At 47.8% G+C, this 18,251-nt stretch overlaps 1 protein-coding gene across 1 annotated transcript; it reads left to right on the forward strand.

Annotated features, from left to right (window-relative positions):
* Positions 1-5,334: 5,334 nt before the first annotated feature.
* dpysl3 (dihydropyrimidinase like 3) lies at positions 5,335-17,290 on the forward strand. The gene is made up of 13 exons (XM_029172842.3): positions 5,335-5,493; positions 6,215-6,399; positions 7,329-7,493; positions 7,571-7,632; positions 8,165-8,245; positions 9,382-9,450; positions 9,658-9,778; positions 10,477-10,633; positions 10,761-10,902; positions 11,114-11,284; positions 12,836-13,015; positions 14,028-14,181; positions 15,715-17,290. The coding sequence occupies exons 1-13, from the start codon at positions 5,474-5,476 to the stop codon at positions 15,807-15,809; spliced, it is 1,602 nt and encodes a 533-aa protein (XP_029028675.1). The 5' UTR covers positions 5,335-5,473; the 3' UTR covers positions 15,810-17,290.
* Positions 17,291-18,251: the final 961 nt, after the last annotated feature.

Below are 18,251 nucleotides of genomic sequence, written 5' to 3' on the forward strand. Positions count from 1 at the left end.
GCCCCGCATCTTCTTTGTTGAGCGTGTGGCTCGCCCTTAAACACCAGTGTGTGTCTGCGGAGCCTGGCTGTCAGCCTTCATCTGGCAGAAATGACGAGCTTTGTTTGATTGCAATGCTCTTTGCTGACTTATGCGGAAAATATGCAGTAATTGAGTTTTTCAAATGCAGGGACGAAGTTAAAATCACATTTAATCGCCTTAATCTTTAACCGTTTGGCCCCTGGTAATTATTTTAGGTGTAATCAGCTGCTCTGATTATATTTGATGGATTAATTTGCATTTTGATAGTTTATTATCAAACCACCCATGTGATATCATTTCCTAATACTCCCTCTTACATTTACATCAGCTTCCTATTATCTCTGGGCTCCAGACACTGGCTTCTGTTCATGTTGCAGGCTGGTGCAGAGGAGAGGTGGGGGAAACACACGCCCATTTGTAATGAGCTGCCTGGTAATGGGGCAGAGCAGCATCAAGGGTGGAGGTTGGATTCAGGGCAGGGCCGGTGTTACACTGCTCCTCAGCCGGGTGCTGGTTTGTGTTGCAGCCGCGGAGCGCCTCCATCCCCGTGTGTGAGCGAGAGCCCAAAATGTCAGACGTCCGGGTTTTATTGTTGCGGCTCAGGCTGCAGTTCAGGGTGTGATGCTCAGCGGTGGCAGCCTTTGTGTCCACACCAGGATTTGATCAGTTTCATGTAGTGTAAACCTTCAGGACATTTGTCTGTATTTGTCATTTACAGTGATGGAAATGTGATTTTACCACCCCCGTCTTCTTTTATGGTGGAATTATAAGCTGTACTGTAGAAGCTGTGATATGTGGTGTTCTTGTCAGACCACCTACATCTACGGACCCAGTCTGTAAATTATACTGCAGCACTGGACACAGATAAGATGGGATCACGAGGCAGGAACTCTCGGACGGAGAAAAGCCTCTCAGCATCAGTGACCAGTTCAATAACCTCAACAAACGTAAATCACTTCTACTGTAGGTGCTGAGGTCGAGTTTTTCCACTTCATCCTGAAATGATTGTTTCTCAAAGACCGAACGTGTCCAGTCGGACCCGGTGCGTGAATGAGGCTGCAGCTGCTGCAGCTCAGTAAAGTATCTCATTGACGTCCTTGACGGCAGCAGCAGCAGCAGCAGCGATAGGTGTCCTCCCTCCACTTCACGCCACAGGGACCAATTCACAGCCCTTTACTCAGAGCCACAACATTAAAGCTTCCGGACCAACGGAACTCCGGCTCTTAATGTATTTGCAGCCGTAGCAGCATCAGCAGTGAGACTGAAGACTGGAAGCATCGCCTGATTGGCCAGATCCGTGCTTTAGTTCAGAGCTAGATTATAGAGAGAGAGAGAGAGAATCTGTTTCTGACGGTAATTAAACCGGTTTTGAATATCTGACACTAACTTTGTTCCCCTCACAGACTCTCCCTTTGTATTTGCATGCGTGTCCATTCTAATCCAGCTGTTTCCTCACATCTGCTCAGAGGCTGTGTTGGACTCCTAGGTGTGGCCCTTCCCTTCCCTCCCGCTCCCTCTCTCACAGCCTCGGCTGTTGTTCCAGGCTGCTGCATGTCACCAGTAATCCTCTCCAGCTGGAAGCGGCACCTGTGGGCGCCGAGCGGAGCCGACGGCCGCTCGGCCGCTGAGCGGGGCTCCGCCCACTGCAGCCGAGCGGCGGCGGCGGCCACCCACGTGTTGCCGTGCGACTCGCCATGACGACCAATACACAGTCGCACCAGCAGGAAAATACAACCCCTGTTTGGTTCGTTGTGCGAGGCTGTGATTGGACACACTTAATCTTAGTCACACTCTCACTAACAGACTCTTCCCCCAACGTCGTGGCTGTGAGACTTTATAACTCAACCTGTCAGGCTCGATCAGTTCCAGATTTGTTTTTTCTTGGTCGCCATGGTTACGCGGTTACGCTCCTCCCGCCTATCGCAACATCAACATTCCCATTAGGCGGGATTTGACCATAGCTGGCATGAGCCTTAGCAATTAATTCAGATTGATAAGTCTCATTGTTTTCACTTCTCCAGAATGTGAAAAAAGGTCCTGTGCAAAATAAATATTTGCTTGCTAGGCAACAAGGCTGAAACCCAGGCACTGCTGCGTGTTGATGATGACTGCGCGGCTCCAGCGCTTCCTGCTTGCCTCAACACTCTCCCACTGCACAGGGCTGTGCGTTGAAGCTAGTGGAAGTCTGCTCTAGGGCCCCAACAGGCCCTTTGGTTTAGTAGCTGTGGACTTTTCCAGTACTACTACTATTAATTATAGTCCCAGTTTATGAGCCTACACCCTGCCGTCCAGTGGAAGTGGAATAAAGCTGTCAGTGACAGCGAAGTAGCAGCAGAACAACATCCTGCAGTCTATTTTGGATTGCTGCTGGATTGTGTAACACAGAATGACAGTTTCCTTTGGTGCTTTATTTCTGGCTCTTTGCATGACAAGATGTTTTTCCACCTGATCCTCACTCCGCTTTGGTGCCATAAATATATGAGACGAGCTCGTCGGCAGCGGAGGACAGATGTAGCTGAGATAAGTAAAAAGCGCTGGATCAGAGGATCGACGCAGCTGGAAGCACACGCGCCCCAAAGCTTCATCTGTTTCATGGCACATGCGCATGAGATGCATTAGTTCAGCTGAGGATTTAGTTGTACTGTTTGCACATTGTTCACGTTAAAGATAATCCTCCATCTGCCCTAATTTGTTTGCTCTCGGACACCAGAAATCCTCTGGTGTTCACCCAACACCTCACCATGCATGGTAGCAGTGTCCAGTGACTGGGAAATATTCTAACATCTGCTTAAGGTTTTTTTTTTGTCACGTGTGTGGAAATAAATTTATCTGTGGCTAATTAAAAAATCAATGTCCATGTTGGTGAAGGTGGCAGCAGAGAACAAACAGGCTTCAGTATCAGCGGCCACGTTACGATTCCCTCAGGAAATCTATGAAAAGATTAATAAAATCTGAAAGGCACTTCAGCAGCAATATTAGCTCTGATGGTTAAACAACAGACCAATTCATGGAAGAACTGATTTTACCACAAAAAATAATAAATAAATCGATGCAGAAGAGCTGAGAAATGATGTCTGGAAGAAGTGACGGGAGCGGTGAAGTTGTGGCACACGCTGACTGTTAGGAGGCGTGTTGTCATATTTACTGTGAAACTAATTCAAATATAACTCGTGGTTTAACAAATCGAGCGCTAGCGAATGCGACAGTTGGAGACTTTGTATTAAAAGCTTCAGAAAAACCCCAAACGAACGTCTGAAGCGTCTCTGAAAAAGCTCTCGACAGTTCGGTCACTGGCGCTGCCAAAACTGGACGAGCGCTCGCATTGAACCACGTGTCCTGGAAATGCTGTGACACGTTGGGCAGCGTCGCCCGTCAAAGAGCCGCTCGGTCGCGCTGCGGACGTGCAGTAATTTAACAGTCTAGTCTAGTTTCCACTGGCCGGGAATGAAATGCAGCACGCAGCCATAGGGTCATTATGTCGTCCACTGGGCTCAGCGGAGGCACAGGAGCCGCCTTGTAATGGGAGTGGAAAGCCATCGATTGTTAAAGGACCCTGGTCTCTTTAGATGCTGATATAGGCCAGTGGGGGGAGGGGGGGGGGGGGGGCAAATACAGTTGAGCAAATTGTGAGGGACGGATGTGAATGTGTGAGTGTACAGAAATCTAAATCTGAAACACTGGCAGCAAAAAATAATACAAATAGCAGCAGCAGCCGCAATCAAAATAAATCATTTCAGTCATAATAGAAGCCTGCTGTTCTGCCTGATTGATTGGTTGATAGCGTCTCTAATATTCTCGGATAGAAGCATACGACGGCGTTTGCATGGAAAGCTTTGTGTCTGTTCCCCATGACTTGGACGCTGCAGCTGAAAAGTCCCTGGAATGAAACGGGCTCTGAGCTAATGACAGTTTTAGGGCAGCGTGCTGCAGAATGATGTCTGCTGTGCTGCGTTCAGGCTCATGTCTGTGTGTTGTAATGTGTTTCTTCAGGGTGTGGTTGTCTGCGCTCCGTTTCACTCTCCTCAACCAACATCGCGTCCGCACAAACGTTCACATGTTGTGTTTTCTGAGCTCAGCAGATTTGGAGCTCGTACTGTATGAGTTAAGCTGCACACAAACACACATGAGTTGATGAGTTAGTGGGATGCAAGAATGTGGAAACGGTTCCTAAGGAGAGAATCCAGATGTTTTCCAGAGGGGTTCTGTATTTTGTAGAAATGGACTTTATTTGGCCTTAAATGTTGCAGAATCGCAGCAAATTAAAATGGTTTGATTATGAGATCAGAGAAATAGAAGAGATCTGCAGCAGCTCATAGCATTAACTCATTTATTATCTGTTGACTGTATGACTATTTACCAAGTAGCTTATGTTGAATCCAGCACCTCATCCACCCTGTTCAGCCAGCGACAGTATCCTGTAAGTCAGCAGAAGCAGGCTCCCACTCTCCTCCTCCCTCTCCCCCTCCTCCTAGTCTCTCCCCCCTGCAGTCGCCATGACAACGGGCTGCTAGAGTAAGCCCTTGGTGCAGCGGCTGCAGCAGATTTGACGTCTGACTGTGTAGCGTCATGGCAACGCCCAAATCAGACCATTTTACGGGGCGTGGGGTTGGAAGGTTCCCTGGATGTGACAGAGCTTTGTAGGACTTTTATTTTCTCAGACTGGCTATAAATAACCATGAAATAATTAATTTGCAGTAATAAAGCTGTGTTTTGTTTAGCATCCACAGTTAGCAGTGCTGCATGACAAAATCTGGATGAGTGCGGTTCAGATGTTAATCCGTGATCAGTCCCTAAAAGCCGCTTGCAGCAGCAAACTATCGTCCACTGGTTCAAGCCTTTGTTCCCGGTGGATTTGAGAGTAAACATATTTGCAAACTGGATTTTCCACATTCACCCAGTGAGCTTCAATCCAAGAAATCCTCCCGATCCTAACGATGGCACAGGCATCACTTTGTGCACAAATAGCCTTTGATCACTTTGAAATTAAATTAGTTGCAGATTCACTTGGAATTAAATTTCAAACAGTGAGTGCTGTTGTGTGAATGAGGCTGCACTGCACATTTACCACTGTAGGACTCAGGAACTAAACTTAATCTCTGTCTTGAATAAGAACATCCAGCAAACGTTGAAGGGAATTGAGGTTAGATTTACAGGGAATCAAGCCACTTTGCTGTAACATAACCCAGCGGGAGTCGGCGTGACCATGGAGCGGTGCATCATGGACCAAACATGACCCGACTCAAAGAAGAAGTGAAAATGAAAGGATTATTTAATGCGTATACACAGAAATGAAGTACTGTGTGTGTATAAATACTCCACCAATGAGACTTTGCAAACCAGAGCTGCACTGAAAACATTTGTGTCCTCATTGTTCTCTCCACAGAGCGACAGGCTTCTGATCAAAGGCGGCAGGATTGTGAATGATGACCAGTCCTTCCATGCTGACATCTACATGGAGGATGGCCTCATTAAGTAAGTCCTGCACTGCCCTCGTTTCAGCTCTTCTCGCATCCGCTCCCATTTGCTTTTATTCCTCCTGAGGCTCAGTTTCCATTTACTCTTTTTTTTTAGTGGTTTTTTTTTATTTGTATGTTCATACCTGACTCCATCTGTGTTACGTCAGTGAAGCAGCTTGAATATTCGGGTTCTAAATCCTCCCTAATAGCGATAAGGACGCTGCACTGTGCAGGGATAACCCTTGACATTGTTACGGCTCAGTCCTTTCTCTGCCTCACAAAACCAAGCAGAGGATGCTGGGTAAATTCCTCTCCTCTCCTCTCCTTCCCTGTCCTGTCCCCCCTCCATTTTGCTGGTATAGGCTCTTTGTCCTGACTGCCCCTCACTGAGCGGTTCACATAGAGGCGCACACAGAGTCTGGTGTTGCATAATAAACATCTCGATGCTGCTGCACCAGTCGGACCCCTGGCAAAGTCCCAGGGACACTGGCCTCTGCCTGCGTTCTGTCTGGATCGGCTCTTCCAGGCAACAGGCTTTGACAGTGTCTTCCTCAGGCTTGGCTCGGACTTTGTTTTAGAGACAAACACATTTTTTGGTTCAGTTATGTGAGAAGTCTCCATCTCCTGGGTCACGGTTGTCCGCGCTTGTAAACGCATCATCTCTGAGTCAGACGGACGCTGGGGAAACTTTCCGAAGCTGTAAAAGTCCGTCCGATAACGTCGTCTGCCCCTCACAGGCAGATTGGTGACAACCTGATCGTGCCTGGCGGGGTCAAGACCGTCGAGGCCAACGGCAGGATGGTGATCCCCGGCGGCATCGACATCCACACCCACCTCCAGATGCCGTACCGTGGAACCGCCACCGTGGACGACTTCGCTCAGGGATCGAAGGCCGCGCTCGCCGGCGGCACCACCATGATCGGTAATGACAGGTCACCAACACGACTCACAGAGTGACGCTACACAGGAAACGGGAGAGGGCGAGGGGTGATGGGAAGCAGCGTCGGGCGTTTGTGGGCACCAGTCCAGAGGAGGATCACACAAAAGAGCGCTCCGGCTCCGGCTCCGGCGTGTCGTCATGCTCGTTTGTCTGCTGTGAAACCGTAGCTGTGTGTTTTTGTGAGCTTCATTCAGACGCTATTGCGGCCGACAGCTGGTGGACACCGCCGCCTCATCAACACGGTTGAGTTCTTTAGAGCCGCTGCTTCTCGTCTCCCGGCGTGGCGGCGCTGGGACGGGCACTCGCTAACGGGCCGTAGCTCCGTTCACGGCCCATTCTTTGGAGGATTATGTTCGGAGCGAGAGACAAAGCGCGAATGTCGCTTTGAATGTTCACCTCGCGCACAGTTTGTGGTTCACAAATATAAGACGCGCTGCTGTTTCCAGCTTCATCCTATTGACATGCAAAGGCAGGATAAGCAGATTGTGTCCTGTTTAATGAGATAAAGCAGCCGGTCAGGTGGCGAGTCGGCAGGAGGCCTTACTTCATTACAGCTGAGTCAGACACAGCAGGATTTCAGCTCTGACAACAGTGTCAGACAACTGACAACTGTACGTACTGTACAGCGACAGCTGTGATGAACTGTTTCATAAAGAGACAGTCAGTCAGTGAGGGACCTGGATTTGATTTTGCCTCCAATAGTCTGGAAGTAGCCCCAGATGAATGAATCTGCACCAAAATGTTCAAGGACGTCCAGCTGCTGATGCTTTGTATGTGATGTGACAGGGCTGCTCGCCGCTGGCTGCGTTCTGAACATGCAGACACATCCTGACATCACCTGCCCTCTCTGTTTCCTGCCACCTGCTCCTCTCATCCTCTCATCCTCTCATCGGGTTTCTCCCTTCCCTCAGTGGACCATGTGATCCCAGAGCCCGGCAGCAGCCTGATGGAGGCCTACGACCAGTGGAGGCAGTGGGCGGACGAGAAGAGCTGCTGCGACTACTCGCTCCACGTGGACATCACCCACTGGGACGACAGCGTCCGGCAGGAGGTGGACCACCTCATAAAGGAGAAAGGTGCCGCACTCACATGTGATGAGCGTAACGTTCATGTGCCACGTGTTCTTCATTACGCCGCTCCCGTCTCGTTGCAGGCGTGAACTCGTTCCAGGTCTACATGGCGTACAAGGACTATTTCCAGATGAGCAACAGTGAGGTAGGGAGGACGTTTGCATAAAGAAGTGTCTTCACGTCAGATGGGAATTAACTATAGTTTGACGCCAACTTGAATTGAGAGTGCGTGACATTAAAAGGCTCATAAATATGTTTCATTGTGAGCAGCTGTGCACTGACAAACCCATTAATGAACCAATAGACTTAATCCAATAAGACCATATTAGATTATGGGATATTCTGAATACAAAGTGATGTGACTGTGCGTCATGCAGCCGGAGCTAATGGAGTCGGTCAGAAAACCACACGATGCAAGTGAGTCGGTTCAAGTTATAATGAAGCAGTGATGTCACTCAGCTCCAGCTCCTTCCTCCATGACTTAACCGTTTCTGGGACCACACACAATAATTGCAGTGCGCCGCAGCAGACATCATGTAAATTGTGGGCTTCTATTATAATTCTGGGTTAAACTTGACCGCTGCGTCTGGTCCTTGTTTGAAAAGCAAAGGCTGCAGCTCACACGCAGCACAACAACGGTGGCTCTGTCATTTGACTGTTTGCGTGGTTTCCTGCAGCTCTATGAGGTCTTCACCTTCTTGGCAGAGAGAGGAGGCATCGCTCAGGTCCACGCTGAAAACGGGGAGATCATCGCCGAGGTAGATAAGGAAACGCACTCCGCTCTTCACTCGCGCCTTATCCTTTTAATTACTGGTCCAAAGCCTGTTTAGTTGAGCATTATCACAGCACAACCCCCATGATTACAGACTAAACACACGACACTGATGAGAGAGTGGGTTTCCTCCTGGACAATGCTGTGTGGGTGAGATGTGAACAAATGGAAGTGACTGAGCTGCAGCGGCGTGTGGATTGAGAGCGCTGGTATTAGTCAGAGCTCCAGACTGGGCCTGTGTTCCTTCATCGTGTGTGTGTGTGTGTGTGTGTGCGCGCGCGCGCGTGCTGGACCCGATTCATCACAATCCTGTCCACTCTTTAAGACGGACTTTGAGGGAGTCTGATTTTCATCAGCATTAAACGCACACATGTCACACATCAGGACCTGACAGTGTTGGTTTCCTGCATCTGAAAGTTTCACCATCTCCTTCTGACCGCTACCAAAGAGCTCCTCTTACAGTCGCTACTGTAGATGTTTGTGTGGAAAATCTTACCTTCAGTTTCTCTGCAGGACATAAAATGCATTTAAAACCTCTTTAAAATTAACTGAGCCCCCTTATTCTTTCCAAATAAACACTTTTTGCTGTAGAAGCAGTAATTATGTGTTGATGAACTACTGTGTGGTGCAGTAGTAGTACTAAAACAAACAAACATTTATTATTAATTATTTCCAACAGAAATAAGAATGAGGTTGTAATTGCAGCACATGGAAATCTGGCTCTTTGGTCTCGCCAGATTCTTCTGACAGAGGTCAAATCAAGGAAAACAAAAATGGAAGCCAGTAGATGACGTCTTAATGGTTAGCTGGAGATCCCAGTCCAAGAGGGTGTTGTGCTACATCAGACTCGGAGATAAGCAAATGATTCATCAACTCCGACGTACGTTTGGAAGCATTTGAGAGGTTTGCCCTCGTTGGCTCCGTCTGCGCAGTTGAGCTCATTTTCCCTGTCGTCTTCGTCAGAGGTGGTCAGAATATGAAGTAGAGTAGGTCCGTAAGCAGTCCGACCCCTCCGGTTCCCACGGCGCCTGCGCGTGGCCAGAACCGGATCACGTGTGCCGCCGTCGTCACGAGTCGCAGGAAGAGGCTGAAACCCTGTTGTGTTGTGACGACTGTTTCCAGGAGCAGGCTCGAATGCTGCAGATGGGCATCACAGGCCCAGAGGGACACGTTCTGAGCAGGCCAGAGGAGGTGAGTGACTGTACTGTGACCAGAAACACGCTAACCTCGCGAGGTAATGATGGTAAAATCACAAGCACCCGTAAAAACAAGCCTTTCAAATAACACGTCTCAAAAAATACATAATTTGCTGTGGTCACGATACTTGAAGTTTATTCGGGACAACGCTAATGGGAAAAGCATTTCCACGCCGACCACAATGTCCTGTCGCTGCCGCAGCTGGAGGCCGAGGCGGTTTTCCGGGCCATCACCATCGCCAGCCAAACCAACTGTCCTCTGTACGTGACCCGCGTCATGAGCAAGAGCGCCGCCGACATCATCTCGCAGGCCCGGAAGAAAGGTACGTGTCCCAGAGCGCGCTCACGTCTGCTCTCAGGAGGCGGCGGCGCTGTTTTTCCTGCGGTTTCCCCCTCTGCTCATACGTTTCCCTCTGTCCTGATTACTTGGACATCGGAATGCACACACTCCATTCATTGCACCTACATTTGCCCTTATAAGATGCTTCTGCTCAGACTTTGGCTGCTTTTCCGTCCTCTCGGGAATATTCGGTTCTGTCGGTCGAGTGTTTGGGGCCGTTCAGTAATGTGGGAGCAGAGGTAACGCGAGGGGCTTCCTGGCTGTGATGGAGCATGAAATATACAGAATGGACAGATGTTAAAAATGGGCCGATAGTGAAAGGCCACGTTCTTTGTCATTTATTTGCATTTATTATAGGCTCGACACTTTAGTTTGGACCCGTTTCCAGGCTGTGAAATGTAAACCAGGAAAGACATAGTTTACATTGTCTGTGAGGTGAGAGAAAAAGTTAAACCCGGGTTTTTCATCCTCTCTCATGAACCAGAAGCTCAGCTATGAGCCAAAGTGAAGTGCGCTGCAGCCAACGAGGACATCTATCTTTTTTAGGAACGCTGCTTTTACCAAGATTAAAGCGCTGACAGATCGCGCTTGATGGATGTACATAATGGTTTTGAATAAATGCCACTAACAACTAAATACATCAAATCACACAATTTACATTTGATACTTTGTCTTTGACAGGAAATGTTGTGTTTGGAGAACCAATCAGCGCCAGCCTGGGGACTGACGGGACGCATTACTGGAGCAAGAACTGGGCCAAGGCAGCTTCTTTTGTAACCTCACCCCCCCTCAGCCCCGACCCCACTACCCCCGACTATCTGAACACACTGCTGTCCAGGTACGGACCCAAAACCCACGGAGCCGTGGGACAAACCCTCAGACAGGAGCTGTCTAGTTCTAGGAGAGGTTTTTGGTCCTGTCTGCGCTGGTGTGAATCCAGCTCTGTCTGTGTCTCTTTGCCCCAGTGGAGACCTGAGTGTGTCAGGCAGCGCTCACTGCACCTTCAGCGTGGCCCAGAAAGCCATTGGCAAGGACGACTTCACTCAGATCCCTGAAGGCGTCAACGGAGTGGAGGAGCGGATGACTCTCATCTGGGACAAAGCTGTGGTGAGCGAGTCTCTGATGCGAATGAGGGAAAAACTGTCAAATATTAAACAAACAGGCTTTTTACTCCCATCTTAATCCTTTTCTTTAATGTTTACATGTGTAATAACAAATTAAAATTCTGCAGGACGATGTTCTGACTCAAATCCAGCCGCAGCTTTAAATTCTCTCCAAGCAAATCCCTGCAACATCCTGCTTTTGCTGTCTTTCCCAGACTACAGGTAAAATGGATGAGAACATGTTTGTGGCCGTCACCAGCACCAACGCAGCCAAGATCCTGAACCTCTACCCTCGGAAGGGCCGGATCGCCGTGGGCTCCGACGCCGACCTGGTCATTTGGGACACAGACTCCGTCCGCACCATCACTGCCAAGACACACACCTCGGTACGCGCACGGGTCTGCGCTAGCGCCTGTTAGCCGGCGCTAGCTGCTAGCATGTGCCGTCGTCTGAGTCAGAGTAAAGTACAGTGTGAGCTTTCAGTCTCCTCCAGTGTGTTTGTGAGATGAAGAGAGAGAGGGAGAATGTTCAGGGGACAGCGAGCACATTTTTGACCCGCTTCCAGGGAGCTCTTAGTTCCTCTGAACGGAAATGAGGTCTCAGCGGATTTGGAGTTTGATTCACAGATCAGTCGCCACATGACCAACACTTCATGTAAACTCGGCTCTGATGAATTCCACAAATCCTCAGCTATGAACTAAAAGAAATATATGGATTATTAAAATAGAGTAATAATGGGTTTATCCAAAGACATTGTGTCAGTGACTTGGGCATTTTCCTAAATCCCCCGCGTAGCAGAGTACAGTTAATCAGCAGGGAATCTGAATAATCAGGAGGTATTTCCTTCCTCTGTATCACGTTCGTTCGTACAGATCATCTATAATATTCTCAACCATAAAGCCGTTCATTGCACAGGATTAGGAAACAGTGCGCCAGCATCAGATATCTACACGAAACCCAGAGATTTGAAACATCTGTACACATCACTCGCTGGACAACAAATAGACTTAAAGGTAGAAAAAGCTTTTGATCTGACTTCACTGGAAACAAGTAGACGCACAAAGATGATGGGGAAAACATGCATTGACCAACAACTATACAACTGCAGGTCCACGTTGACCTAATGTTCAACAGGAGCAGCCAGACATTCTATTGGTACTCGATTGGTCCAGAAAACTGGACCAATAGAGTTTCTCGGCCACATTTACCTCCTCTGGAGGATCTGTGGCTTCTTACATCATGATGTCACGCTTTCATTTCCTGCTGTTTGGACTTGAGAGCAGAAAACCAGAGCACGGCAGCTCCCGGCTCAAATAAATCTACGTGTGGACAGTCGGCTGCTTATCCAAACAGGAGCGGCCCTGTTTACCAGCGAGCTCTTCCTCTCTGCATTACATTTAACTTAGACTCTTGTTTGTGTGGAAGTTGTTATCAGTGGACTCACGTCAGGCCTGGGTTCAGCTTCATGGTGTCGACACAAACATGCACAGAAGGGTCCGTACACAGCGATACACACACTGTGAAATGCACTCTGCTCCGCTATGACTTCATGCTTGGCTTGTAGTTATGTCCTGTGCTGGCTGTGTGCAGAGGAAATAAATAACAATGGAATGAAGGGAGGGGACCATCGCATATCGCAAACATGCCCAGAAAAGAAGCCACATACATGTGAGCTGAACTCAGACAGAAGAAGGAGGGATGAATGAAGGGAGGAAACCAGCGGGGGGGGAGGGAGCGAATGAGTGAGTGGCACCAGATACTGTGGCAGCTGGATTATTGCAGCTGTTCGTAGCTGCCAGAGTGAGAAGTGAGGCGAGGACTGAAACACAGACACCCGCCGTCCTCCTGTCACCAGGACGCCTCAGGCTGAGCTGCATTGATTTTGCATGAAGCTAAGCTAATTGCTAACGGCTAATCCTCTGGCGTTTCTGCTGCAGGCTGCTGAGTACAACATCTTCGAGGGCATGGAGCTGCGCGGAGCCCCGCTCGTGGTGATCTGCCAGGGGAAGATGGTCCTCGAGGACGGGAACCTGCACGCGACCTCCGGCGTGGGCCGCTTCATCCCCTGCTCCCCCTTCCCCGACTTCGCCTACAAGCGCGTCAAAGCCAGAAAGCAGGTCAGTGCAGGTGCTGTTGTGGATGTGGGGGGGGGGGGTTCAGCCACAGGGTGCAGAAGGTCCAGGCTGTGGGTGGTCCAGGCTCTGGGAGTCGTACAGTTGGATGTGTGTGCGTTTCCACATCGGTGCAGTCCAAACTACACAACTGCCTTCAAACCCACTGAACGAAACGTTTTAGGATTTCTCCTTTCATTAACGTCAGCGCATGAAGGACTAAATTAAAGATTTGATGAATGACCCTTAAAGCACCTGATTTATAGCAGCTTAAACTGAAAGCAGAGACTAATCCCCATCTCTTTCCATTGATGTGACAGACCTACAAATCTCATTGTTCAGTAGTTTCCTAATTCGCAGCTGGCCACTGATGAGGAACTGGAGCCGTAGTAACAGTGGGCTGTTTGTCTTGGTAGCAGTCACTGTTGTGCTTGCTTCATTCACAGATGTCTCTTCTTAACGTCACACAGAGCTTCCAAGATTCCACGAGTCACGACAGGCAGAGAGACAGGAAGACAGACAGGCAGACAAGCAGACTGACTGACTGAGCATGATGCAGACAGACAGACAAAATGAAAGACAGGCAGACAGACAGACAGGGAGACAGAATAAATGACTGACTGACTGACTGACTGACTGACTGACTGACTGACTGATTACATACCCAGTGTTGTTCTTTGTGTGCATGTGTAAATCTAGCAGCTTGTGGCTGCAAGAAGACTTGCTGAAAAATGTGTGTGTAATTCAGAAACAAACATGTAACACTAAACAGGTGTGAACCAGGCTACATGTAACCTTTTGTGCTACTAAACTCATAACATCTGTTTTGTTCAAACATTTCTTCTTCTTCCTCCTCCTTCTTTTTCTTTTTCTTCTTCTCCTCCTCCTTCTTTTTCTACCCCCCCTGCTCATCCTCCTCCTTCTCCCCTTCCTCCTCCTTCTTTTTCTTCCTGCGCCTTCTCCTTTTTCTTCCTCCTCCTCCTCCTCCTAACCCCCCCCCCCTTTGCCTGTCCTGTAGCTGGCCGTCCTGAGGGCAGTGCCCAGGGGGATGTACGACGGTCCGGTGTCTGAGTTCTCCCTGTCCCGTGGTGGAACCCCCTCGGCCTCAGCACGGACCTCTCCCACCAAGCAGCCCGTCAGAAACCTGCACCAGTCTGGGTTCAGCCTAGCAGGTAACACCAACACCTCCTGCAGCCCCTCATGCACGGATCGTCCCGTCCTAGTGCACAGCAGCCTTTTAATAACAGGTTATTCGGTCTATGACAAACTGTCTGTTTATTCATGTCATTCAATTGGCCGCTGGAGCTGCTTAGACTTTTAATGAGCCACGTTGCCGACAGCATTAACTTAAATTTATGTCCTCATTCTTGACGTTGGCTCTTTTTTCTGTTTTGACTTTGCTGTGGTTGATGTAAAGTCAACACAGGCGCAAATGAAAACCAGGCAAACTTTTGATTCATGCTCCATTATTATATACTTTACATCTTTATTTAGAGGATGTTTAAATAAAGATAAAACTAGACTTTTATGTGTATTTCCGAATTATTCATAAATCTTGATTTGTTGATTCTGAATTATATTATCATTTCTTCTATTCAGATCCTGCTTATTTCTTTAACCTTCCAGCTCAGTTACAGTAAACTGCTTGTCTATAAAGGCGGCACCTCAATCTCTCTCCTCCAATATCTCACCCTTCTCAAATAAATGACTCTCGAGGGCTTTTCAGGGCGCCGGGGCCTCTAACAGCCGCTGCTTTAATATTAAGCCACAGTAGGAAATGAAGTTTTTGCCGCGGTAACGCTCATCATAACTTTTAGCGGATATGAATGTGGGCTCGAGGCCTCAAACGTATAGTATAGCGTGCAAGCTTTCATTCCAGGCACTTTCACACTCAGCATCTGTTCCTTCCTGCAGAGCTGCTGAACGACAGTTTGATTGTGCCCATATGCAAAGGTCAACAACGGATTAGCTCAGGTTTAGAAACAAATGTGCGAAATCGTTTTTGTCAAGCTACCAGGCAGCGATGCTTCATGTCACGCTCAGCGTTTCCACGGTTTCCACTCAAACACACCAGGCTAGCTATTGGCTAGTCCGTCCTGACAGGCTAAATGCGTCCATGTGCCACCTTAACTGCAGCTGTTTGCTTGTGAATATGAGTGTTTTTAGGTGTTGATAACTCATTTCGAAAGGAAGGTCTAAACATGGTGGTGTTTAGCCTTTGGCCGTAATCAGAACCACCTTGGCTGATGTGTAACGCTTTAGAGGTGACCTCTGCTGGAAAATATGTCCTTAGTGAGGCTGAATGTAGAGGAGGACGTCATCTTAGGGTCTCAGGCTTTGCAGAGTTAAGTCACTGAATGAGTCAGACCTCTGTTTATTTAACTTTTTCCTAATCCACCACCTGAAGAGTTGATTTACGCGTCTGGAAAGGAGATGTGAAGGGTTGTTTGGTTAGATGCAGTGCATCATGGTCTGACATCATTCTTTTATACACTCACTGATAATTTGCAGCCTGGCTCTTTTCTTGGGAAACTCTAGGCTTTACTGTAGACCGTGTCAGACTCTTGTCCTTTCTGTTTGTGTGCTCAATAATATAAGACCGTAAAGTCTCTTCTACTAAACAAACAAATTGATTTGAACTGCACGTATAAATCAATGTATAGAAGCTGACTTTGGGCTCCTTGCCTTCTCTTTCTCCCCCCCAGGCCCCCCTACTCCAGACGACATCCCCATCAGGCCCGCGGGCCGGCGTATCGTAGTGCCCCCTGGCGGCCGTTCCAACATCACGTCCCTCAGTTAAACAGCAGACGGACGAGGGGACGGGTGCTGAAAACGACAGCGGCCAGACTGCAGGATGTGGGGGGTGGGATGGGAGGGACAAAGGGGGAGGGGAGGGAGGAAAGGGGGAGGTGCAGAAGATCATGATTAGTTAAAAGTTAAGAGCAAAACACTGAATCCTCATGCCTTACCTGTCACAATGCTACCTTGCTCAGATGAGAACAGTATCCCTTTTCCTAGCGTTGTTGAGGGTTGACGTCACCACCAAGACGTGACACACACACAAACCCGTCCTCTCATTACAGAAAACGAGACATATCAACAGTGAAACCATCTCAACACGGTGCTCTGCTAATGGGGAAACGCCCCAGTCGGCTTCACGCCGGCGCATTCGACCAGATGTGTCCTCAGAGGAAAAAGGATAGAGCCTTTCTCAGAATGATGCTGTTCTTTCATCCTGTCTGGCTTTCAGTGTCGCCCCCTTTTCAGTAGCCTGCTTCCTCCATAGTCAGGAACACACAGTAACACTAGACCCCACACTAGCCACGAATGACCATGCAGTACCATGAGTTAGCTTTAGCCGGCGTTGTATATACGGTAGATGTAACGTAGCTTTGTGATGGATGTTGTTGCAGACAGTTTGGGTTCGTTGGACCAAGTGAGACGCGTTCATCAAACCTTAAAGCGGGAGCGCTGACGGACGTGGAGCTGCATGGGCCACATAGACATGGGTGACGTGATCCACGATCCTGTTGCATCCCAACCTCTAAGGAATTTGATGAACCCATCTATTGATTACATGATTTTTGATGTTAAAACTGAAAAGTAGACATGTGTGTTTATGCAAAAAAAACTTTAATAGAAAGGAATAGAAAACACTGTAAAAAGGGTTTTATTATTCTTTATTCCCATCAGGTTCGTCTTTTTTTTCTTGCACGTCATCACCACTATATAAAACATGCAAATATCCGTCCACTGCGTTCGCTTCTAGCTTATTGCCTGTTTCCGTCGTCCTCAAATCATCAATTTAGCTAACTTTCAATTATCTGCAACTACAATAAAGCAAATGAAATGACTGGGCAACAAGAACCTGCTTTCAAATTACAGCTCTTCACCTCTGGCTTCACTTTTCTATTCCAGGCAAACCAGGCTCTCAACACAGAGAACCACCGTCGTTCTTGCTGATCGGTGCAAATTCAGCAGCAGCCTGAGTAAAACCGAGGCCAAGTCAATGATCTTAAATCTCCGAGCTCTTTTTTACGCCTCAGAGCGTTGCGGTGCTGGGAAGCCTGAGGGGGGGCAGGGGCGCGTTGGGTTGTTGGTGTGGCAGGCACAAGCGGCGGCTTGTTGTATTTATGCTGGTTGGACAACATTTGTTGTTGTTTTTATGTTGTTTCTTTTTTACAGTTGTATCAAAACCCAGAGATGACAGGTCAAAATTAAAGGTGTGTTGTGGAGGTGTGAATCGTTTCCCGAATAAACACGAGTTGCAACTGACTGAGATCTCTGTCGTTATGCTGTCAGTCATTCACATCCACACAAATACTGTACACATAAAATGAGGTAATATATAATCTATGCCATGTAATGTGATAGCCATGCATTTAAAAACAAATAGGCTCCATCGGTTTGGATTTGTGTCCTTATCTTTATAGATCCTAAGTGTATAAAAATGTCTCTACCCATTTGTTTATAGTTGCTGTGCTGCCGTGTTTATGTCTATCAGCAGTTTCCTGGGTGTTTAGTCTGCACATTGTTTCTTTACCTACAGATTCAGAGCAGCTACAGACAGTGAGTCATGACTGTGACATGCAGCACTGAATGTAGATGATGGATTCATGATCTGTAACAGTTCTACAGTAAACTAGTGGAAAAAAAATCTTAGGTGAAGACCCAGTCTACAGTATGTAGAGTTCTACTATAGCATCAAATAAACCTAGAGCAACAACCTGCTTCTGAGTCCTAAAATCTACAGTATGATGATTGTCCTGAAAAAGCTGCTTCCTAAATTATATAAACCCAAAGGCAAACACACACAGGAGAGATTTTAAGCGTGGGAGTTTATCGTTACCTTGCATACTGTGATAAAACTCAGCCTTTTAGTTCAGACTTTCACAAGTCGTCCACCCAGTACAGACTAGGATGAAAAGCATAGCAGGGCCTTAAAGACTCTGGATCTCAAACAAACAGGACACAGTATTATGTGACTCTTATTTTGGTAATCTCACTGATTCACTGATGATAGTTAATACATTTCATCTGTGCCCATGTCTCCAGGCCTCAGTCTCTGGCCTTCATTCATGTGACGTCTGACTGTTCTGCAGCCTCATATTGGGATTTTTGGTTTGCTTTGACCAGACCAGACACGGTTTTAATCTTTTAGTAAGTTTTTTTTGGAACAAGACCAGATTCAGGTAAAGAAAATAATTAAATTTATCATGTGTGCACTTTATGTTTTTAGTTA

The sequence above is a fragment of the Betta splendens genome, chromosome 14 (assembly GCF_900634795.4).
Source record: "Betta splendens chromosome 14, fBetSpl5.4, whole genome shotgun sequence".
NCBI lineage: Eukaryota > Metazoa > Chordata > Actinopteri > Anabantiformes > Osphronemidae > Betta > Betta splendens.

Excerpts from the sequence above, each read along its gene's own strand:
- dpysl3 (XM_029172842.3), top strand. The coding sequence starts at position 5,474 with ATGGAGGATGGCCTCATTAA. Across the intron at positions 7,633-8,164 it reads TCCAGATGAGCAACAGTGAG|CTCTATGAGGTCTTCACCTT; the intron begins GTAGGGAGGACG and ends GGTTTCCTGCAG. Across the intron at positions 9,451-9,657 it reads TTCTGAGCAGGCCAGAGGAG|CTGGAGGCCGAGGCGGTTTT; the intron begins GTGAGTGACTGT and ends TCGCTGCCGCAG.